Source organism: Lissotriton vulgaris, unplaced genomic scaffold, assembly GCF_964263255.1.
Source record: "Lissotriton vulgaris unplaced genomic scaffold, aLisVul1.2 SCAFFOLD_1934, whole genome shotgun sequence".
Classification (NCBI taxonomy): Eukaryota; Metazoa; Chordata; class Amphibia; order Caudata; family Salamandridae; genus Lissotriton; species Lissotriton vulgaris.
The window spans coordinates 444154-468001 of NW_028255570.1; the positions used below are offsets into that span (position 1 = coordinate 444154).

Genomic DNA, 23848 nt, shown 5'->3' on the forward strand with positions numbered 1-23848 from the left:
GTGACACCATTACTGAGACCAGTAGGCATGGGAAACCACCAGCCAGTAGTCTCACACCAAACTTTTCAACAAGGTTACCAAGGAGGGAGCCAGGCCAGCAACAGGGTCAACAAAAACAAGGTTGGCAATATCGACACGGAATTCAATCCTTTCAAGGGCGCACTCCAGGAAGAGGCCAAGAGGGGGACAGCAACCCACCTCCAAGTGCCGGCACTGCAAAGTTTGCGCACACTCTAGCAAGATCTCACAGGGCGCAACAACAAGTAAACCTAGTAAAAGATAATCTCCCAGAATTTTCTGGATTCACTAGCAAACCCACCCGCCTACGCCAGAAACATTAGACCGGAGGAACAAATAAGGGAAACAAGAAAAAAAAAAAGAATCCGAAGATGGCGACCAAAGGTGGGAGCTTCCTAAGGAAGCACGTCGACGTCACAGAAGAACACCAAATGGTATGTTGACGCCCACCGACCATGAAAAAAAGGAGAGAGAAGAAATACTACAATTCTGGACCCAACGACTAGATGGCGGAATAATGCACAGTATAGTGAAACACAATATCTGAAAGAGACACGTTAGTGATAGACTCCTTACCTTAGAATATCCCCAGGCGTCAGACTGGATCCGGAAACTTTTGCGTAGCAGTACCCCTGCGCGTCGGTAGGCGTAGTCTGCGGCTCCGCGTCAATCGTCGGTGTCGTGGGTGCCGTGATGACGTTGTCGGAGTACTTGTACGCCGCCTCCGCGTGCTGACGTCCGTTCTTCTTTTTCCCACGCCAGCAAGCGCAGATCTGGAAAAAGCAGTACTTCTAGTCACTTTTTGACTAACTTTTTGGATCATTCTGATCATCTTCTCGAAGTCGTACGACTCCGATCGGTGCCATAGGGATGCCCGGCTTTAAGCACTGCGAGGATTGCTACCGCACGATGTCGGTCACGGATCCTCATCACCTGTGCCTAACTTGTCTAGGTGTCGACCACGACAACCAGGCCTGCTCCGACTGCCGGGCCCTCTCTTCGAAAGCCAGGCGGAGCGGTCCCGCAGGCGGCTCGAACTCCGGCAGTCGGTCCCGCGCCGCAAGAGGTCCCGGTCCCACGGGAGGTCGAGGGACAGGTTGCGGGTTGGAGTCACCACAGCTCAGAGAGTCTGCACCACTCCTACGGGTGGAAGTCGTCGTCAGGTAAGAAGCACAAGAAGTCGAAGAGGCGTCATCGCTCTTCTGACTACCTCCGACGCTCGCGCGACGCGGGTTCGGGTGGTACCGCCCACTCTGCTCCGTCGGAGTCGCGGGCGCCGCGTCCACCTCCACACTCTCCGGTCCCTGGGCAGGACGCGACGCCGGGGGAGATTGAGCGCTTTCTCATGGCCATGAGGAACCTCTCTTCCCCAAAGGGTTCCGCGGGGCCTTTGGGCCCAGCGGACCAGTCTGGGGCCCCTAGCGGGTCGAGGGCTTCGGCCCAGACGCCGCTGGCGCCGCAGGGCCCCACTGGACCCTCTTCGGGATCTGGGTCGTCGCCGGTTGACCTTACGACCCCCCCTTCCTTTCCGGCGTAGGTCTGTCAGGTATCACCTCGGGCGGCGCCGTCCCCGATGCCTCCCTCGCTTCGGTTCCGACGTCGGAACGGGGCCGCTGGGCGCCGCTCTCGACAGCGCTTGGGGAATTTTACTTCAATGAACCGGCCCCATTACTTGACAACCCTGAGTATCAGGAGATGGGTGATAAGGAGTATTGGGAGGGGTCTGAGGACCCTCTGACCAGAGAGTGTCAGTCTCAAGAGGACTGGGCAGGTGACCTTGGGGATGCCAGTGGTCTGGACACCTCTCGAGACACTGGTTTTGTCTCGCCTCCTACCGTGACTTCGGAGGAGGGGGCAACCTACAGTGTGGTGTTGATGAGGGCTGCCAAGACCTTGGGCCTTGAGCTCCCCGTCGCGGCCGTGAGGACTAACCTCCTCACAGAGGTCCTTAAACCGCAGTCATGCCCAACAGAGCCTCTGCTGTCGTTTAATGAGGCTTTGACCGACGTTCTTTTAGGCACTTGGTCCAAGCCTGCTACGGGTTCGCACGTAGATAGGAACGTGGCCAGACTCCACCGCCCGTCCCCGGGCAACCCAGTTTTCCTGTCCACCCACCACACGCCCGAGAGCCTGGTCATCCAGGCGTCCACTTCCCAAACCGCATTCCTGTCTGCTCCGCCGGACAGGGAATCCAAGAGGTACTAGATGTACGGTAAAAAGGTCTTCTCCTCCCTTAGTCTGGGACTGCGGTCTTCCAACACCGCATGCCTCTTGGGCTGCTACAACCACTCTCTGTGGGATACGGTCAGAGTGTCCGTTGGAGGTACGGGCCAAACTCGGTCAAGCGCTTGTGGAGGGCCGGGATGCCGCCAGATATTCTATCCGGTGTGGGCTGGATACCACCGACTCACTAGGTAGAGCGATGGCAACGACGGTGGCGATTAGACGCCACGCCTGGTTGAGGTCAGCCAACTTTTCGGCAGATGTCCAAAACACATTGATGGACATGCCGTTTGATGGCCGTCGCCTTTTAGGCGACAAGGCAGACCATGCGCTTGAGCGCTTTAGGGACTCCAGGGCTACGGCCAAGTCCTTGGGCCGCTCGGCCCTGCGCCAGCAAATGGGTGCCTTTCGCTTCTTTCGTGGTCAAGGAAGGGGCGCCCCCACACGTGCTGCCAGCCACACGCCGCAGACTACCATCCAGCGCGGTGGCGGCTGTGGAAATAACCGTGGAGGTGGTCGGGACAACGGACCGCGATTGGGTCAGCGGCAGATCACTCTCCCTCCCCCAACCGGAGAACGTAGTTGTGACGGACGTGTCCTTCCAGGGCTGGGGAGGCCACATGGGAGAGGCGGAGATCAGAGGCCTCTGGTCTCCGGCGGAGTCACAGCTCCTTATCAAACTTTTGGAGCTGCGGGCGATTCGTCTTGCACTGAAGGTATTCCTCCCCTCTGTCCGAGGGAGTGTAGTGCAGGTGTTCACGGACAACACCACCGCCATGTGGAACTGCAACAAACAGGGCGGGGTGGGGTTGTGGACCCTCTGCCAGGAGGCTCTGCGCCTCTGGCAATGGCTGGAACATCAGGGCCTGACCCTGGTGGTTCAACACCTGGTAGGTTCTCCGAACGCCAGGGCAGCCGAACTCAGCCGCCTGTGCATGATGGATCACGAATGGCGTCTGAACTCTGACGTGGCGCAAGTCAAGTCAAAGAATTTATATAGCGCACTACATACCCAGAGGGTCTCAAGGCGCTTAGGGAGGGGAGGAGGATTACTTGTCAAATATCCACGTTTTAAGTTGCTTTCTGAATGCTAGGTGGTTCTGGGTAAGGCGAAGGTAAGTGGGGAGTGAGTTCCATGTTTTAGCAGCCAGGTATGAGAAGGATCTGCCTCCCATGGTGGTCTTGTTGATGCGAGGTACAGTGGCGAGGGCTTGGCTGGAAGAACGTAGTTGGCGGGAGGGGGTGTAGAAGGGCAGTCGTGAGTTGAGGCATTCTGGTCCGATGTCGTAGAGTGATTTGTGTGCGTGGGTTAGCAGTCGGAAAGTGATCCTCTTATTGACGGGTAGCCAGTGGAGGACTTTCAAGTGGCCAGAGATGTGTTCGTTGCGCGGGATGTCTAATATGATCCTGGCTGAGGCGTTTTGGATTCGTTGGAGTTTCTTCTGGAGTTTAGCGGTAGTACCTGCGTAGAGGGTGTTTCCGTAGTCCAGTCGGCTCGTGACCAGAGCATGGGTGACTGTTTTTCTGGTTTCGGTGGGGATCCAGCGAAATGTTTTTTTGAGCATGCGGAGAATGTTGAAGCAGGATGAGGATACGGCGCTGACTTGTCTGTTCATTGAGAGTGAAGAGTCCAGGATAACGCCTAGGTTCCGTGCGTGGTTTGTCGGGATGGGTGCTTTTCCAAGGGCTTCCGGCCACCAAGAGTCGTCCCATGCAGAGGGGGATGTACCTAAGATGAGGACTTCTGTTTTATCCGAGTTCAGTTTCAGACGGCTGTGTTTCATCCATTCGGCAACTTCTTTCATTCCTTCGTGCAGGTTGTTTTTGGCGGTGCTGGGGTCATTGGTGAGAGAAAGGATTAGTTGAGTGTCATCCGCGTAAGAGATGATGTTGAGGTTGTGTTGGCGGGCGATGGCCGCGAGGGGGCTCATGTATACGTTGAAGAGGGTGGGACTGAGTGAGGATCCTTGTGGTACGCCACAGATGACTTCAGTGGCCTCGGACTTGAATGGTGGAAGGCGGACTCTCTGGGTTCTTCCGGAGAGGAACGAGGTGATCCATTCAAGTGCTTTTCCTTGTATTCCGATGTTTCTGAGGCGTTGTAAAAGGGTGCTGTGGCAGACTGTGTCGAAGGCTGCAGAGAGGTCGAGGAGGATGAGGGCGACTGTGTCTCCATTGTCCAGTAGAGTTCGAATGTCGTCTGTTGCTGCGATGAGGGCGGTCTCAGTGCTGTGTTTTGCTCGGAAGGCAGATTGTGAGGAGTCGAGGGATTTGTTGGCTTCGAGGAAAGCGGCGAGCTGGTTGTTGACAGCTTTCTCGATTACTTTGGCCGGGAATGGAAGGAGCGAGATGGGGCGGTAATTTCTGCAGTCTCTTTCTGCAGTGGGGAGAGCCTTGGGTTCGAGGCATGTGGGCTGCTGAATTCATATCTGTGCATAGATCGCCGCCTAGTGTTGGGTCCGGATGATTGCACATTGTTGTCCTGGAAGAGTCTTCGAAGTATCACGAGATAGGTGGCTCCTCCCTGGGACTACAGTGCGCATGGGCATCAACTCCATCCTCAGATTGTTTTTTTCCGCCATTGGGTTCGGATGTCTTTAATTCCCTCTTGTCGGAATCAATATGTAGGAAGGGGGAGTCTCTAGTTGGCGCAGTGTAGCACTAGCGACAAGCAGGGACTCTCTCTTCCTCGTCAGGGCTGAGGGTTACCTTCAAGACAACCTCTGCTTACCCTCTAGGTAGTGTGGCTTAAGCAGTCTTAGGCTAATTTTTGGGGCACATAGGGTTAAACATTTGCAATATCACACCATCACAACCAACCCACCACACAATGACACCAAACTGTATTTGTAAAAATATATATCTTTATATAGATTTCAAGCAGGTTTGTAAATACAGTTGTCAAACTTTCAATAGCGGTTCCAGATTACTTAAGTTCAGGTTGCCACAGTTCTTTCTTAGCAATAAGCAATCTTTTGGGCCTTCTGCCCAGGTTCAGTAAGGTTCAGTGTCTTGTAGCGCCTCAATGCGCTTTCCGCTGTCTCTGCTCGCTTCGGAGAGGAGATCGGGCCTCGAGGACTAGGAGCTGTGCGAGCCTCGGTTTCAGAGGCGGCTCGCGTTGGGAGCAGATAGCGCGGTGCGAGCTCGAGTTGCAGGACGCTCGCACCGTGAGGATACAACACAGTACCTTTCAAATTCTTGTGGAGCGGGCGGCTTTCAGGGGAGCTGTCCCACGTCGCGTTGCTTTTCCGGGGTCGCTGTTCGTTGCGGCTCTCAGCCGGGCAGGTCACGGGTCATCCGGGGCAGCGGTGTTCAGTGGCGGCAGGGTCCTCCCTTCGTCGTTCACTCAGACCCTGGAGGCGGCGGCTGTGTGGTGGCGGCAAGTGGCAGTACGGTCCCCAAGTGCAGGACGTACCCAGCCAAAGTGCTGGTTGCAGCTGTGCGTTCACAGCTGAGCTGTCGGGCAGGCTACCGACCAGAGGGGGGTTATCACAGGGCGGCTGTCCGTCTTCGCAGGTGGATTGACGGCTCGAAGCGCAGTCAATTCGGGAGCTTGGACCGGACGGGTCCTCCTTCACTTTGCTCTCGGGCTCCCGGTGCAGATGCGGTCACGGTGTTCGGGCCAGCGGCGGCTGGACCTCACGTTGCTCTCGCTGGTGCTTTGGGCCCCGGTCACGATGCTTGGGGGGATGTCGATGCCTTGGATTACGAGGAGCGTGGCAGGCTTGCCCAGCGCTCCCAGACCCCTCGGTCAGTACTGCAGCGATAAGCAGCACACACAGTCGCTTTCTTCAGGATGTAGCGCCCACTGGTCCTGGGGCGCTGGTCAGGGGGCAAGTTCAGCAGCAAGCCCTTGGAGATCTTTCAGCAGAGTTTGGCACAAAGTTTCACAAAGCAAAAGTCTTCTTGTAGTCTTTCCTTTTCCTCTCCTTCTGCAGCAAGGCACCAGACACAGGCAAGAGTCAGCACCCTTCCTTGTCCTTCCAGGTCTTTCTCGTCGGGCAGAGTTCCTTCTGTAGCACAAACAGGATCTAATCTACAAGGAGCAGGGCTCCTACTTTTATACTGCATTTCTTTTGTTCTTGCAGACCAGGGGGGCCTTTGCATAGCCACTTTCAGTTCTTGAGTACTTTGTTGGGTGCAATCCGGCTTCTGCTTTCAGTGTGAGGGGCAGGCACATCAGACGCTCCACAGGGGGTGGAGCCAGCATTGTGCGGATAGGGGCAGCCAGAGTACCTTGTTGATGGGGCTTCGCCCTTCCTGGGCCAGGTGTCGGCTGAGTCACCAGTCGCTCCCCAGGAGGGTGGAGCCAGCATTGCGGTGGCAGAGCACAGCAAGATTCAGAGTCGAGAGCCACTCCTACCTCCCACTAAGGTGTAATCTGCGCATTCACCACCTGTCATCCCCCAGCCCTGTCACTCACACATCCCAGACAGTCAGATACACATACCAGCAGAGGCGGGCTGAAATGGTTAGGCAAGCAAATGCTAACTTTCTAAAAGTAGCATTTGCAAACACAGGACATTAAAATAAACTTTACTAAAAGAAATATTTTATTATCCTGAGTTCAGGCATACTAAACATGACTCTCTACCATGCTCCCTGAGCCTGCTGGGATTATAGAGTGTAATAATTCCAGCAGCCCATTCTGGCCTAACGGAAGCAGGTCGCCTTACAATAGTGAAATACGACTTTAGCTGTAAGTCACTACTAGGACATGCCACACACATCAGGGCTTGTCCTACCTTACACCTACAATGCACCCTGCCCGCAGGCCTACCATAGGGGTGACTAATATGAAGTTAAGGGAAGGTTTAGGGGCTGGCAAGTGGGTGCACTTGCCCAGCCAGCATGACAGTACGAGACTGCACGCAGGGTCTGCAATGGCAGATCCTAGACACATCTTAAGGCTGCTTCTGTGGGTGGCGCAACCAGCGCTGCAGGCCCACTAGCAGTATTGGCATCTACAAGCCCTGGCACTCCTGGTGCCCTTTACTGGGGACTAACAGTAAATCCAATGAACCAATCATGGACATCAATCACATGTACAATTTACAGTAGGGAGCACTTGCACTGCGGCACGGGTCGGCCGTGGCGCAGTGCCCTGAGTATCGGAAAACCAGCAAAACATCGGAGGCACACCAGCAAAAAGTGGAAGGGAAACTCACGCCAAGGTGCCAGGTCTAACACAATAGAAAACCTTTCTTGAGACCAAAAGGTCTTTAGTCTATACGTCGGTATTGTCTTGCGTTCGGCTTTACTTCTTATAGCTCGTCTCCGAGCCGGATTCTGTACTTCCGCGTGTTCTCGGCGCGGAAGGCCTAATCGGCGCTCCTGACCTATCGACCATCCATCATGGAACGAAGTCCATTCAAGAGATGTCCGGTCTGTAACTCGAAGTACCCCCACATCGACGTCCACCCGGTGTGCAACAAGTGTCTGTCGCCGGACCATGATGAGGACAAGTGTATGGCTTGTTCACGCTTCAGGTCCAAGAAGACAATTAAGCTTCGAGCTGCGCGCCTGGAGGCCCAGCAATCTGCTCCGGCGCCTGTGGACATCTTCGATGCAGGGGATGTCGAGGACGAATCTATCCAGGACGTTTCTGAATCAAACCCCTCGTCGGACGTCGAAGAAGACTACGACGCTGATGCTGAGGTGTTCGAAAGCGAAGAAGTCGTCGAGGCGGTAGGCGATGACGACGGTGCCCTCAGGGCCATGGAGGATAGCTCGGATGAGTAGCTTCCTCAAACTGACTCTGGGGCCGTGCCTATTTATAAGGCCCAGGTCGAGGGATCGCCTTCGGGCCTTACCCAAGATCTCGATATGGGTTCCACGGCCCTGCCTTCGGGCCCGGCCACGGACATTGTTACCGAGCCACTCCCTGGCAAAACGAACCGAAAGTAAAACCTACGGTCTCGACGCCAGATACTGCGCAGGTGCCAGCATCGAAACCGAAAGTGCGCATCGCTTTGGTTGGATCAAAGACTTCGGAGGCTTCGGCGCCGAAGAAACCGAAGGTGGCTGTCAAACCAAAAAGTCAAGTCAAGGGCGTCGAGACTAAGTCTGCCGCACCGAAGGCTAACGTAAAGGTGGTCGATACCGGCGCGTCGGCGCCAAAGATGGTCGACGCCGGCAAGGGCCTCATCGACCCGAAGAAGGCTGTCGGCGAACCGAAGAAAACTCTCGGTGAGCCGAAGAAGCGACTTGATGACCCGAATGTCCTCACTACCCCGCGTCCGCACGACAAGGGCGCTGCGCCCCGTGAGTCGACTCGGAAAGTGGCCTCGAAGGATTCCGTTGAACCGGCGCGCCCATCCGCCGCGTTCACCAAGAAGGTGACGGACTCCCTGCAGTGCATCCGTGAGGGCATACCGTCGGGCGAACCGAAGGACCCTCCGCCTGCGAAACCTGTGGATAAACCAGTTAAGGCGTCCATGCCGATCCACTTCACGTTGCCGCCTAAGACGGCGCCTAAGGCAGTGGCTAGCGTGCCCGAGAAGGTCTCCTCGGCGCCGAAGGAGTCATCGGTGGTTCACGGCCCGCAACCTCGACTACCTTCGGGGGATGAGCGTCAGGAACACTTCATCGACGCCGAGACGGGCAGGCTTTCCCTCCTGAAGTGGAAAATCACCCCAGAAACCCAAATAGAGTCTTACAAGATCCCTCTCAAGAAAAAGAAGGACTCTGCTTGCTCTCCAGTCTTAGTGGAACCCCTTTCACCCCAGACTCATGATGTGTCGGCCACTTACTCAGATGTGGGCGCTGGTGAGGGAGATGATTAGGATGAATACAGTTATCCAGTCTATACAGACCCTGAGGATACAAATGAGCCCTGGGCAGCTGGTGGTGACCCTGGGGATCCTCATTCAGGACAAGACCCTCAACTCTTTTCTGCAAAGACTTCACCTACAGAAGACTCTGCTGCTTTCAATGCCCTCATTGAACGGGCTGCTAACAATCACAATGTCCAGCTGCATGCTGACCTTGTGGATGTGGATTTCCTCTTTGACACTTTTTCAGTATCAGAAAAGACTGTAAAAACTCTGCCTATGCTAAAAGGTGTTTTAAAGCATGCTGCTGAGATCTTTAAAGAACCTACCAGGGCAAGGGTGATAAACCCTAGGATTGACAAAAAATGCAAGTCGGCGCCTACTGATCCAACCTACATTAAAGGACAGTTGCCTCTGGACTCCCTTGTCGTCTCGAATGCCCGGAAGAGGGCCAATTCTCAGACTACGGGTGATGCTCCTCCCCCAGACAAAGAATCCAAGGTCTTTGAGGCTTCGGGGAAGAGGGTGGCAGCGCAGGCAGCCAACATCTGGCGCATTTCTAACACACAGGCGCTCCTAGCGCGCTATGACAGGGCGCACTACGATACACTAGAGACCCTGTTGCAACACCTACCTGATCAATACAAAGAAGGGGCTGAGATGCTGATTCGGGAAGGGAAGCTAATCTCGAACGCTTCCATTAAGTGTGCTCTGGACGCAGCTGATACCGCTGCCAGAGCTATAAACACCAGTGTTATGCTTCGGAGACATGCCTGGCTGAGAATCTCGGGATTTAAGCCAGAAATCCAAACCACCATCCTGAACCAAACGGCTAACCCAGATCACCTGTTTGGCCCGGAGGTTGACACCACCCTAGAAAAAATAAAAAAAGGACACTGACACTGCAAAATCCATGGGTGCCTTACAGTCCCAGCAGTTTCGGGGTAGGTCCTTTCGTCGCTCCAGCACTAGAGGCGTCTCAAGGGGTCAGCTCTCCCAGTCCACGCAATACTACAAGGGCAACACTCAGACTACTTACGCCAACAAGAGTCAAGGTGGATATCGTGGCAACAGCGCCATGGGCAGAGGACGTGGCAACAACAGCTCCAGGTCCTCTACCACCAGCAAACAGTGACTCCTTGTCACTGCCCCCCGACCACACAACAGTCGGGGGAGACTCCAGCAGTTCCTGCCCGTCTGGAAGTCCATCACCACGGACAGGTGGGTCAGAAAACTTATCCAATACGGTTATTGTCTGGAGTTAAAATCCACTCCACCCAACATGCCCCCAAGGCACCGTCCTATGTCGGACGAGCACTTGCACTTATTGCAGCAGGAGGTCACCGTCATGCTGCAAAAAGGGGCAATAGAGCTCGTGCCTATGCAAGAAAGAGGCGCAGGGGTTTACTCCCTGTACTTCTTGATACCAAAGAAGGACGGGTCCCTCAGGCCCATCCTGGACCTCAGGCCACTCAACTACTACATCCTGTCGGAGCACTTCCATATGCTGACCCTGCAGCAAGTGCTCCCGTTGCTCAGGCAGGGGGATTTTCTCGCAACTTTAGACCTAAAGGATGCGTTCTTTCACATTCCACTGCACCCTTCACACAGGAAATACCTCAGGTTCACCATCCAAAACCAGCACTACCAGTTCAAGTTTTTCCTTTTGGATGTCAACTCGGCACCCAGGGTGTTCACAAAGTGCCTGGCGACAGTGGCGGTGCATCTCAGGAGACGGAACATCCACGTCTACCCCTATCTGGACGACTGGCTCATCCAAGCGAAGTCGGCCCAGCAGTGTGCCTCCCACATATCCCACACCATTCACCTCCTGCACGATCTGGGATTCTCACTGAATTACCCAAAATCCCACCTCCAGCTCGCCCACATACGGCAGTATCTGGGTGCGACCATAAACACTCTGGCGGCCACAGCACAGCCAAAATCTGAAAGAAACACGTTAGTGTTAGATTCCTTACCTTAGAATATCCCCAGGCGTCAGTCTGGATCCGGAAACTTTTGCGTAGCAGTACCCCTGCGCGTCGGTAGGCGTCGTCTGCAGGCGTCCCCTGCGGCTCCGCGTCCGTCGTCGGCGTCGTGCGCCGTGATGACGTCGCTGGAGTACATAGACGCCGCCTCCGCGCGCTGACGTCAGTTCTTCTTTTTTCCGCGCCAGTGGACGCAGATCTGAAGAGCAGTACTCCGGTCTTTGACCAAGTTTTTCGATTGTCTTTTTTCTCTATTGTGCCTGATAGGATGCCTGGATTTAAGAATTGCGATGGCTGTGAGCGCACGATGTCGGTCACAGACCATCACCGCCTCTGTCTCCGGTGTCTGGGCCCCGACCACGACGTGGACTCCTGCGTCGACTGCCGGGCCCTTACCAACAAGGCTAGGCGGGAGCGGTCCCGCAAGCTGCTGGAGCTCCGGGTGTCGGCCCCACGTCGGGACCGGGAGCAGTCCCGGTCCGGCCGGAGGTCGAGAGAGCGTTCGAGGGAGCGATCGCGGAGCCGCGCCGGGCGCTCCGGAAGTCGACACCACTCGTCATCCTCGTCAGGTAAGAAGCACAAGAAGTCGGGGCGTCGTCATCGTACCCCCGACTCCCCCCGACGCTCGCGCGATGCGGCCGGGGGCTCGGGTGACCCCATCCCCGCGGCTCCGCGAGAGTCGCCGGCGCGGCCTGCCTCATACCCTCCGGTCCCTGGGCATGGTGCGACGCCTGAGGAGATCGAGGCGTTCCTCATGGCCATGAGGGCGCTCGCTTCTCCGACGGGGCCTACGGCGCCTTCGGGCCCAGTGCTACCGTCTGGGGGCCCTGGCGGTTCGGGTGTCCCTGCCTCGGCGCCGTCGGATGCTCCGGCGCCGCCGACGGCTCCGACCCCGGCGCCGCAGGGGCCTTCGGGATCGGCGCCGGCTGGTCTTCCGGCCTCCCCGGCGCCGTTGCCATCGGGGTTACCCCCGACGCCACCCCCGCGCGGCGCCGGTTCTCCGCTGCCGGTTCCGGCCGGCAGTGGGGTTCCGACGCCGGCTCCGGGCGGCGCCGTCCCCTTACCTTCTCCGACGCCGGACGCGGCGCCGGACGGGCGTCGCTCGACGCCGGTCCCGGCGCCGATGGGGCCCATGAACCCCGAGGAGCCGGTCTTCATCATTGACTCCGAATACGGAGAGGATGAGGAGTACGGTGAAGGTTGGGAGGGGTCCGAGGACCCTCTGGCTCGCGAGTGCCAGTATGACCCGGACTGGACAGGTGACTTGGGGGATGCCAGTGGTTTGGACGACTCCCCTAACCCTGGTTTGATCTCTCCTCCTTCCGTGGCATCGGTGGAGGGAGCTGCCTATTCTGTGGTGCTGATGAGGGCTGCCAAGGCCTTAAACCTTGAGCTCCCCGTCGCGGCCGTGAGGCCTAACATCCTCACGAGGTCTTCAAACCGCAGTCATGCCCGCTGGAGCCTCTGCTGCCGTTTAATGAAGCCTTGTCTGACGTTCTGTTGGGCACGTGGTCCAGGCCCGCTTCAGGTGCGCCTGTTGATCGGAACGTGGCCAGGCGCCACCGTCCTTGTCCGGACGACCCCAAGTACCTGTCTACCCACCCCACTCCTGAGAGTCTGGTGATCCAGGCCTCGACCTCCCAGTCCGCATTCCCGTCGGCCCCGCCCGACCGGGAATCCAAGAGGTATGACCAGTTTGGCAAAAAGGTCTTCTCGTCCATTAGTTTGGGCCTGCGGTCTTGCAACACCGCCTGCCTCTTGGGCCGCTACACCCACTCTGTGTGGGATACGGTCGCGGAGCTGCTGCCAGAATGCCCCATGGAGGTGCGGGCAAAGCTCGGTCAGGCTGTGGCTGAGGGCCGAGATGCAGCGAAATATTCAATTCGGTGTGGTCTTGATACGACCGACTCGCTGGGCAGAGCTATGTCTACGACGGTGGCGATTCGTCGTCACGCCTGGCTGAGATCCGCCAATTTTTCGGCTGATGTCCAGAATACACTGATGGACATGCCGTTTGATGGCTGTCACCTGTTCGGTGACAAAGCGGACCACGCGCTGGAACGCTTCAAGGACTCCAGGGTCACGGCCAAGTCCTTGGGTCTCTCGACCCAGCGTCAGCAACCGGGTTCGTTTCGTCCCTTTCGTGGCCAAGGAAGGGGCGCCCCCACACGTGCTGCCAGCCACGCGCCGCAACAATCCTTCCAACGCGGTGGCGGCCGTGGAAACCGCCGTGGTGGCGGTCGGGGACAACGGCGGGGTCAGACCACACCTTCCCCCGCAGCATCTACCCCAAAATCCTCCTAGTCCGTGCTTTCGGCCCCATGTGACGCCAGTGGGTGGCAGGGTTCGCCATCACCACGCTCACTGGCGCACGATCACTTCGGACAGGTGGGTGCTGCAAATTGTCCGAAGGGGCTACTCCCTCCCCTTCGAGACCTCTCCTCCAGCCATGCCACCGCAGAACCACCGTGTGTCGGGGGACCACTTGACACTTCTGCAGGAGGAAGTTACGGCCCTCTTGGCCAAGGGGGCCATCGAGCGCGTTCCTGGGCCAGAAGTAGGGCGTGGTTGTTATTCCCACTACTTTCTGGTGCCCAAGAAGGACAAGGGGGGCCTACGTCCTATCTTGGATCTAAGGAACGTCAACGGCTTCCTCCGGAAGGAGAAGTTCAAGATGTTGACGTTAGCTCAGGTCTTGGCTGCTCTGGACCCGCAAGACTGGATGGTAGCGTTGGACTTGCAGGACGCCTATTTTCACATCCCAGTCCTGCCGGCCCACCGGCGTTACCTGCGGTTCACGGTAGGCCAGGAGCACTTTCAGTTTATCGTGCTCCCCTTCGGCCTTACCAGCGCCCCACGGGTGTTCACAAAGGTGATGGCGGTGGTCGCAGCCCATCTGCGCAGGTTAGGGGTTTCGGTCTTCCCCTACCTAGACGACTGGTTGTTGAAGGCGGGCTCGCCCCAGACAGTCGTCCACCACCTTCAGATGACGGCAGACCTCTTGCACGACCTGGGGTTCTCCATCAACGTGCCGAAATCACACCTGTGTCCCTCTCAAAAGCTCCTTTTCATCGGAGCGGTTCTGGACTCGGCGCAGTTTCGGGTTTATCCTCCGGAACGGCGGGTTCGGGATATTCAGGCTTTGATTCCCATCTTTCAGCCGCTATCCCGAGTCTCGGTCAGGTTGACGCTGCGGCTGCTGGGACTGATGGCTTCCTGCATCCTTCTGGTGCATCACGCCAGGTGGCGGATGCGGGCTCTGCAGTGGGACCTGAAGTTTCAGTGGGCCCAGCATCAGGGCAACTTGTCCGACCACGTCTTGATCTCGGAGGGCACTGCGAGACAACTGCAGTGGTGGCTTACGGACCGCGATTGGGTCAGGGGCAAGTCCCTCTCCCTTCCCCAACCGGAGCACGTTGTCGTGACGGACGCGTCCCTCCAGGGCTGGGGTGGCCACTTGGGAGAGGCAGAGATCAGAGGCATCTGGTCTCCGGCGGAGTCCCGGCTCCATATCAATCTGTTGGAGCTGCGGGCGATTCGTCTGGCACTGAAGGCATTCCTCCCCTTTGTCAACGGGAGTGTAGTGCAGGTGTTCACCGACAACACCACCGCCATGTGGTACTGCAACAAACAGGGCGGAGTGGGGTCGTGGACCCTTTGCCAGGAGGCTCTGCGCCTCTGGCAATGGCTGGAACGTCAGGGCGTGACTCTGACGGTTCAACACCTGGCAGGTTCTCTGAACGCCAGGGCGGACGAACTCAGCCGTCGGTGCTCGATGGATCACGAATGGCGTCTGAACTCGGACGTGGCGCGAGGCATCTTTCTGCAATGGGGAGAGCCTTGGTTAGATCTATTCGCCACAGAAGAGAACGCGCAATGTCATCAGTTCTGCGCGTTGGAGTTTCCAAGACGGCACTCGCACGCGACGCCTTTCGGCGCGAGTGGAGTTGCGGTCTGTTATACGCCTATACCACTTCTGCCCAGAGTGCTGAAGAAGATCAGGCGCGACCGGGCCCAAGTTATCCTTGTGGCTCCGGACTGGGCTCGAAGATACTGGTATCCCGAGCTACTCAGCATGTCAGTCGGTCCCCCGATCCGCCTGCCCCTTCAGGAGGACCTTCTGTCGCAGCAGCAGGGGACGGTCCTCCACCCGAACCTGTCCAGTCTCCACCTCCATGCTTGGAGATTGAGCGGCGGCAGTTGAGGCCATTTGACTTGCCTCCTGAAGTCTGTGATGTTATTCTGGCAGCCAGGCGTCCCTCCACTAAGTCGGTATACGCCTGTCGGTGGAACAGATTTGTGGCATGGTGCACAGCAAAGGCTGTGGATCCTCTCTCTGCCCCTCTTTCGGAGGTTCTTCTGTTTCTTCTTTCTCTTGCCCAGCAGGGCTCTGCTCTGGGCACTATCAAGGGCTACCTTTCTGCCCTTTCAGCCTTTTTGAGGCTTCCTGATCAGCCTTCTTTGTTCAAATCCCCGATTGTAACTCGGTTCTTAAAAGGCATCACTCACATGTTTCCACCTGTTCCGTTTGTGATGCCTCAGTGGGATTTGAACTTGGTTCTAACTTTCCTGATGTGTGCTCCCTTTGAGCCCCTTCATTCTTGTCCTCTCCGTCTCCTGACTTTAAAGACGGCTTTCCTGGTTGCCATCACCTCTGCCAGGAGGGTGAGTGAGCTCCAGGCTCTTTCTGTCCAACCTCCTTTCCTGTCCATTCATCCTGACAAGGTGGTTCTGAGGACTAGACCTTCTTTCCTGCCCAAGGTTGTTTCGGCCTTTCACATCGGGCAGTCCATCACCCTCCCTTCCTTCTTCCTGCCTCCGCATCCTTCAAAGGATGAAGAGCGGCTCCATCGTCTGGACCCAAAACGTGCGCTTTCATTCTATATGGATCGCACACGCCAGTTCCGGGTGGATGACCAACTGTTTGTTGGCTACGTGGGTGCGAAGAAGGGACGGGCGGTTTGTAAACGAACCATCTCTCGATGGGTCGTCCTCTGCATCAAAGCGTGCTACTCTTTGGCTCGGAAGGAGCCTCCTGTTGGGCTGAGGGCCCATTCCACTCGGGCCACGGCGGCTACTACTGCCCTGGGCCGGGGAGTCCCCTTGCAGGACATTTGCCAAGCGGCTACGTGGGCCTCGCTGCACACCTTTGCGAGGCACTACTGCCTGGACAGTCAAGTCCGGAGGGATGGCTTCTTTGGCCGTTCTGTCCTCCAGGACTTTCTGGTGTAGTTTTGTATTGGTTCGCAGACCCACCACCGGGGTTGGTATTGCTGGGGTATGTATTCTAAGGTAAGGAATCTAACACTAACGTGTTTCTTTCAGATGAACAAGTTACTTACCTTCGGTAACGATATATCTGTAAGAAACATTAGTTAGTGTTAGATTCCTTACCGAACCCACCCATCCTCCCCGTTCTGCGAACTGATACCTAGGGTTAAGGTCATCCCTTTCAGGGCCCTAGTTTTTACATGGCACCAGTGTTGGTTCTCTCATGGCTCTGCGTCTCCTGGCGCGGAAAAGCTGTGTGCAAAGAACTGACGTCAGCGCGCGGAGGCGGCGTCTATGTACTCCAGCGACGTCATCACGGCGCACGACGCCGACGACTGACGCGGAGCCGCAGGGGACGCCTGCAGACGACGCCTACCGACGCGCAGGGGTACTGCTACGCAAAAGTTTCCGGATCCAGACTGACGCCTGGGGATATTCTAAGGTAAGGAATCTAACACTAACTAATGTTTCTTACAGATATATCGTTACCGAAGGTAAGTAACTTGTTCTTCAGTGAGGGTCAGCAGCATTCAATCGCTGATACAAAAATTCAGACCTCAACACTCGCTTCCAGCAAGAGTGTTCATGCAGTTGATAGGCATGATGGCCTCCTGCATTTCCATAGTCCCGCACGCGAGGCTACATATGCGTCCGCTTCAGGAGTGCTTCGCACGTCAGTGGACTCAGGCTCACGGGCAGTTGAAAGACCTAGTGTTGGTGAGCGGTCGGGCATACAACCCTCTGCATTGGTGGAATCCACGAAACCTTTGCAAGGGACGACCGTTCCAAGAGCCTGTTCCACAGATCATCCTGACGGACGCTTCTCTCCAGGGATGGGGAGCTCATGTACTCCATTACACTGTGCAGGGACTTTGGACGCAACAGCAGAGGAAGATGCACATCAATGTTCTGGAACTGATGGCGATCTTCATGGCACTAAAAGCCTTCAAAGTACATCTGTGCAACAAGGTCGTGTTGATCCGGACGGACAACATGACGGCAATATACTACATTCAGAAGCAGGGAGGAACACACTCTCCGCAGCTGTCTCATCTGGCTCAGAGCATGTGGAAGTGGGCCATTCAGAGGAACATCTTCCTCATGGCGGAACACCTTCCGGGCAAGGACAATCAGATGGCGGATCTGCTCAGCAGGCACAGCCACCAAATGCACGAGTGGGAGATACATCCATCAGTACTCCAACCGTACTTCCGAAGGTGGGGTCATCCAGAGATCGACCTCTTCACCACAAGGGAGAACGCAAAATGCCAAAGCTTCGCCGCCAGGTTCCCACACCCACAGTCGCAGGGCAATGCGATATGGATGAACTGGTCAGGCAAATTTGCGTACGCTTTTCCCCCATCACCTATGATACCGCTGGTGGCACGCAAGCTCAGGCAGCACTCGATGACTCATCCTGGTTGCTCCAACGTGGGCTCGCCAACCATGGTACACCACGTTTCTGGAACTGTCCGTGGTACCGCATCAAAGGCTACGTCTCACACCCAGCCTTCTGATGCAGAGCCGTGGCGACATTCAGCATCCAGATCCGCAACAGCTCAACCTGGCGATCTGGCACCTGAAGTTCTAGAGTTTGGCTACCTGCACTTGCCTTCCGACTGTATGGACATCATTCGGGAGGCAAGGAAGCCCACCACCAGAGCATGCTATGCGGCAAAATGGAAGCGGTTTGTCATTTATTGTGCAGACCACAACATTAACCCGCTAGATGCTTCTATTCAGAATATCATCTGTTACCTTTTCCATCTGTACAAATGTGATCTGGCCTATGCTTCCATTCGCATACATCTATCTGCGATGGCCGCTTATCTCCAGAATAGGCAGCACCTCTCCCTCTTCAGGGTGCCTGCCATTAAGGCTTTTCTGGAAGGACTCAAACGAGTCATTCCTCCGCGGACTCCACCAGCTCCGGAGTGGAACCTCAATGTGGTCCTCACCCGGCTGATGGGTCCTCCCTTTGAACCACTGCATTCCTGCGAGATTCAGTTCTTGACGTGGAAAGTGGCTTTCCTCATAGCGATTACATCGCCACGGAGAGTTAGCGAATTACAAGCCCTAACTATCCAAGAGCCATTTATTCAAATTCATTTTAACAGGGTGGTGCTTCGCACTAACTCTAAATTTCTTCCCAAGGTTGTGTCTCAATTCCATATCAACCAGACTATTGAATTGCCTGTTTTCTTCCAAAATCCTGAGCCATTGGCGGAGAGAATGCTCCACACCCCTGACGTCAAAAGGGCCCTGATGTATTACATCGATAGGACCAAGGATTTTAGGAAGACTAAGCAACTCTTTGCTTTTGCACCACACCACAAAGGTAACCCTATTTCCAAGGCTGGTATTGCTAGGTGGATCGTTAAATGTATCCAGATCTGCTATCTGAAAGCAAAACGTACTCTCACCATTCCGCCAAGGGCCCACGCCATCAGAAAGTTGGAGGCCTCTATGGCATTCCTTGGAAACATTCCTTTGGAAGACATATGTAGAGCAGCCACATGGTCTACCACACACACATTTACAAAGCATTACTGTGTTGATGTGCACTCCAAACAGCAGGCAGCTGTAGGGCAGGCTGTTCTCAAAACACTTTTCCAAACTGCTGCAGCTGGCACGGGCGGCCGCCGTTAATGGAGGGACTGCTATGTATTCTATGCACAGATATGAATTCAGCAGCCCACATGCCTCGAACCGAATATGCTACTTACCAGTATGCATCTGTTCTTGGCATGTAGGGCTGCTGACATTCATATCGCCCGCCCTCCTCCCCGGCGCCTGTAGCAGCTGCAGAATTCACATATACTTCTAGCATGGTCATCATTCACTGAGTTTCACTCCATCTTGGCCACAATGGCTAAAAACAATCTGAGGAAGGAGTCGATGCCCATGCGCACTGTAGTCCAGGGGAGGAGCCACCTATCTCGTGATACTTCGAAGACTCTTCCAGGACAACAATGTGCAATCATCTGGACCCAACACTAGGCGGCGATCTATGCACAGATATGAATGTCAGCAGCCCTACATGCCAAGAACAGATGCATACTGGTAAGTAGCATATTCGTTAAATCTATTCGCCACCGAAGAGAACGCGCAATGTCATCAGTTCTGCGCGTTGGAATTTCCAAGGCGGCACTCGCTCGGAGACGCTTTTCGTCGCGAGTGGAGTTGCGGTCTGTTGTACGCCTTTCCGCCTATACCACTTCTGCCCAGAGTGCTGAAGAAGATCAGGCGTGACTGGGCCCAAGTCATCCTTGCGGCTCCGGACTGGGCACGAAGGTACTGGTATCCCGAGCTACTCAGTATGTCAGTCGATCCCCCCGGTTCGTCTGCCTCTTCAGGAGGACCTTCTGTCGCAGCAGCAGGGGACGGTCCTCCACCCGAACCTGTCCAGTCTCCACCTCCATGCTTGGAGATTGAGCGGCGACAGTTGAGGCCATTTGACTTGCCTCCTGAAGTTTGTAATGTGATTCTGGCAGCCAGGCGTCCCTCCACAAAGTCGGTATACGCCTGCAGGTGGAACAGATTTGTGGCGTGGTGCACAGCAAAGGCTGTGGATCCTCTCCCTGCCCCTCTTTCTGAGGTTCTTCTCTTTCTTCTTTCTCTTGCCCAGCAGGGCTCTGCTCTGGACACTATCAAGGGCTACCTTTCTGCTCTTTCAGCCTTTTTGAGGCTGCCTGATCAACCTTCTTTGTTGAAATCCCCTATTGTTAATCAATTCTTGAAAGGCATTACGCATACGTTCCCTCCTGTGCCCTTTGTGATGCCTCAGTGGGACTTGAACTTGGTTCTTACTTTTCTGATGTGCGCTCCCTTCGAGCCACTTCACAACTGTCCTCTTCGCCTTCTTACTTTGAAAACTGCCTTCCTGGTGGCCATCACCTCTGCCAGGAGAGTGAGTGAGCTCCAGGCTCTACCCTGTAAGCCTCCTTTCCTTTCAGTCCATCCGGACAAGGTTGTGTTGTGGACAAGGCCCTCTTTCCTACCCAAGGGAGTCACGGCCTTCCACATCGGGCTATCCATCACCTTGCCCACCTTCCTTCCGCCTCCGCATCCCTTGAGAGAGGAAGAGAGGCTCCACCGTCTGGACCCAAAACATGCGCTCTCGTTCTATCTGGATCGCACACGCCAGTTCCGGGTTTGTTGGTTACGTGGGCGCTAAGAAGGGGAAAGCAGTGCACAAGCGGACCATCTCGCGGTGGATCATCTTGTGTATCCAGGCGTGTTACTCCTTGGCTAAGAAGGAACCTCCTGTTGGGCTGAGGGCTCATTCCACTCAACCCATGGCTACTACTACTGGGATGTATGACGTTAGCACGCATACTATTACCACGCATACCTTTACAACGCGGTATTTACAACGAATACCGTTACAACGCATAGCGCTTTGAGGTGCTGGATAGTGGTAAGTATAATTTTATATTCCAACTCCAGTCCCCGTGGACACTAGGGAAGGTGTTGGATATAAAATTAAACTTATTCCCTATCCTAAAGCGCCCCCCAGCGCAATGCGTTGTAATGGTATGCGTGGTAATGCCTGCGTTGTAAGGGTAGTGCGTGGTAAAAAATGCGTGCTAAACGTTGTATACCCTACTACTGCCTTGGGCCGAGGAGTGCCCTTGCAGGACATTTGCCAGGCAGCTACGTGGGCCTCGCTGCACACGTTTGCAAGACATTGCCTGAACAGCCAAGTCCGGAGGGATGGCTTCTTTGGCCGTTCCGTCCTCCAGGACTTTCTGGTGTGATTATTGGTTCGCAGACCCACCACCGGGGTTGGTATTGCTGGGGTATCTATTCTAAGGTAAGGAATCTATCACTAACGTCTTTCTTTCAGATGCACAAGTTACTACTTGTGTAACGATATATCTGTAAGAGACATTAGTTAGTGATAGATTCCTTACCGACCCACCCAGCCTCCCCGTTCTGCGAACCGATAACTAGGGTTAAGGTCATCCCCTTTCAGGGCCCTAGTTTCAAGGCACCAGTGTTGGTTTTTAGCATAGCTCTGCGTTTCTGGGGCGGAAAAGCTGTGTCTAAGAACTGACGTCATCACGGCGCCGACGACTGACGCGGAGCCGCAGACGACGTCTACCGACGCGCAGGGGTACTGCTACGCAAAAGTTTCCGGATCCAGTCTGACGCCTGGGGATATTCTAAGGTAAGGAATCTATCACTAATTAATGTCTCTTACAGATATATCGTTACACAAGTAGTAACTTGTGCTTCAGTATGACTGTAGATAATTTTCCAAAGTGGACTACTACCAAATTTGTGTCATTCTATCCATCTGGGTAGCCTTCCTGCATCATAATATCTTCATTGATGGACCTAAATGCTTGAATTATCGTATACGTAAATCTGGACACACTATCATAGATATGTTGCTCATGTAATGTAACTGGGTGTATTTCATAGGATGAAAATGAGATCCTGAATCAGTCTATCAAGAGTTAGTTTTTGGGCCCATCCTGAGAACTTTTGAAAACCACATTTCAACATCTTTAGTGCAAGGCAGATTAAAATATTTCAGGGTTGTCAGGCTTCTAATGTAAAACGGAGTGAAGTATTCTATCCCTTTGAGAACTTCATAAGGTTACTCTACCTATGATGCATTGTATTGGCTTTTTGCTTAACCCATTCAGTTCTTTCCTGCTCTGTGGGAACAATCTGAGAGCACGTGTGAGGTTTTGTACCTCTTCTTTCTTCAAAACACTTTTCTTCTTGAGACAAAATCCCGTTTTCACTCGAGCTTAACTACTGCCTGTTGAGTGAGGATTTTTTCCCCACATTTTAGTCACCTCACCTCCATACCCCTCTCCCGCCCAAAATGCCTTCCCTATTTGAGAAGTGATCCTGCAGTGGCAGAAGAAAGGCAGTCTCAGTCCCCCACACGGTCTCTGTAGTGTCTTCATCCATTTCTCACACACATCGAAAAGCTGGAGCATTTGCAAAAAAGCTCTAAGGAAACTCTCCGTGAGGTATGTTCATTGACGTCCAGCCCGAATGCTGTAACACCCCAGCATAGGAGATTTTCTCTATTCTATGCATAATGTATGACCTTGTTCTAGAATGGTTGTGATTTAATCTTTTTACGCTGATAGTTTGTTGCCTAGTTCGGGCTTGTGTGGCAGCAAGACTATGTGCAGTGTTTGTGACTGTTCTTGTGTGGAAAACTCAATCTCTCACCTAGCACGTTATGGCATCCTCCCTTGCATTCTCTGCCCCACTTCTCTTTTATATCACGTTAATCCGGTCAGTGGAAGGTTGTCTTGGGCTAACATGAAGATTCAGATACTTAGGAACATAACACAGAAAAAACAATGTCACCTAAATCCCCAAGTAATTCAATTCAGCAACCTGGCTCTGGAGGGGGTGGCTACCTTGGGTCATGTAGGAGACATGCTCAATGAGGCTATAAGACCTATGCCAATCTTGCTAACCGAACTGCAAATTATTTATTTGCTTTAACTACCACGCATTTTACACAGGTATAGGCTGCAATCAAACAACTTGAATTATTCGCTACATTCAGTGTATTAGTCTCAACGTACACTTCAGGTAGTTTTCATCCAAAAGCCTTGTTGTAGAAAAAAGAAAACTAGCCAATATATTTCTTTCCAATGTATATGCATTTTCTAAATTCCCTAATGCAAACTACCACAAGTTTAGATTTATGAATGTTACTTCCAAAACCTTATATGTCGGACGAATCAAGGCATGGTAAATTCTTTAGAGAAATTTACCAATACTGTAAGTTTGAGTTGATCATCAATACCTTTTTATAGTTTAAATCTGCATGCAAACATCGTTGAGCAACAAATATGAATTGTACTTTGCTGCTATTTCACTTTCAATATATAGAACGCCCAGATATGCCATCTGCTGTATCTGCTTTTGACAATTTATTTGAATGTCTTGACATTTTAATCTGATCCTTCTAAAAGCATGGCCTAAAATCCTGCATGATATGAATCCATTTAACAGTAGGTGTTTTAGTATTAAATCTTGCATATTTCTATTATTAAGGACTTCTTGGAAGAAGTACCGATTACGTTTACTGAGGACAGCGTCATTTTTGAGAAATCCTGCATAGAGGCAAATGTAACTTGTCAGGAAAGCGGAGGTGTTCCATTTTTCCAGGTAATTGGTTTACTACATATCTCAGATTGGTAGTGTCTGTCACCTCATATTAAAGTATGGATTCGATTATAGTTCTTGCATGGCCTCCAGGTAAGTATTTGTTTCCACTGTTGTGCCTTTTTTCCATAAGACTCCTTATCTGATAGACATCTAGCCGCAGATTCCTTAACTTAAAATATCCCAAGGCATGAGGCTGAATCCGGAAATTTTTTGCAGCAGCACCTCTGCGCACCGGGGGACGGCGCCACACAACCCCGCCCTGACGTCTTCCACGTGCGTGACGTCAGCAAGGTCATATAAGTCCCTCCCGGCGCGCTGACGTTAGTTTCCTGCTTTTCCGCGTGCAACGTGGATTTGCAGTGAGCGGTTCCTCTGGCCTGTTTTCAGGCCTCCTTTTTCGACGCTTTGCATCAAGGAACA

At 54.1% G+C, this 23848-nt stretch overlaps 1 protein-coding gene across 1 annotated transcript in view; it reads left to right on the forward strand.

The window, feature by feature from the left end:
* The window catches only part of KIF11 (kinesin family member 11), a 298525-nt gene extending 274943 nt beyond the window's left edge, over positions 1 to 23582 (forward strand). The window contains exons 22-23 of the mRNA XM_086951983.1: positions 23315 to 23428; positions 23559 to 23582. Coding sequence (XP_086808109.1) covers positions 23315 to 23428; positions 23559 to 23582 — 138 coding nt within the window. The remainder of the gene's footprint in view (positions 1 to 23314; positions 23429 to 23558) is intronic.
* The last annotated feature ends 266 nt before the right edge of the window (positions 23583 to 23848 follow it).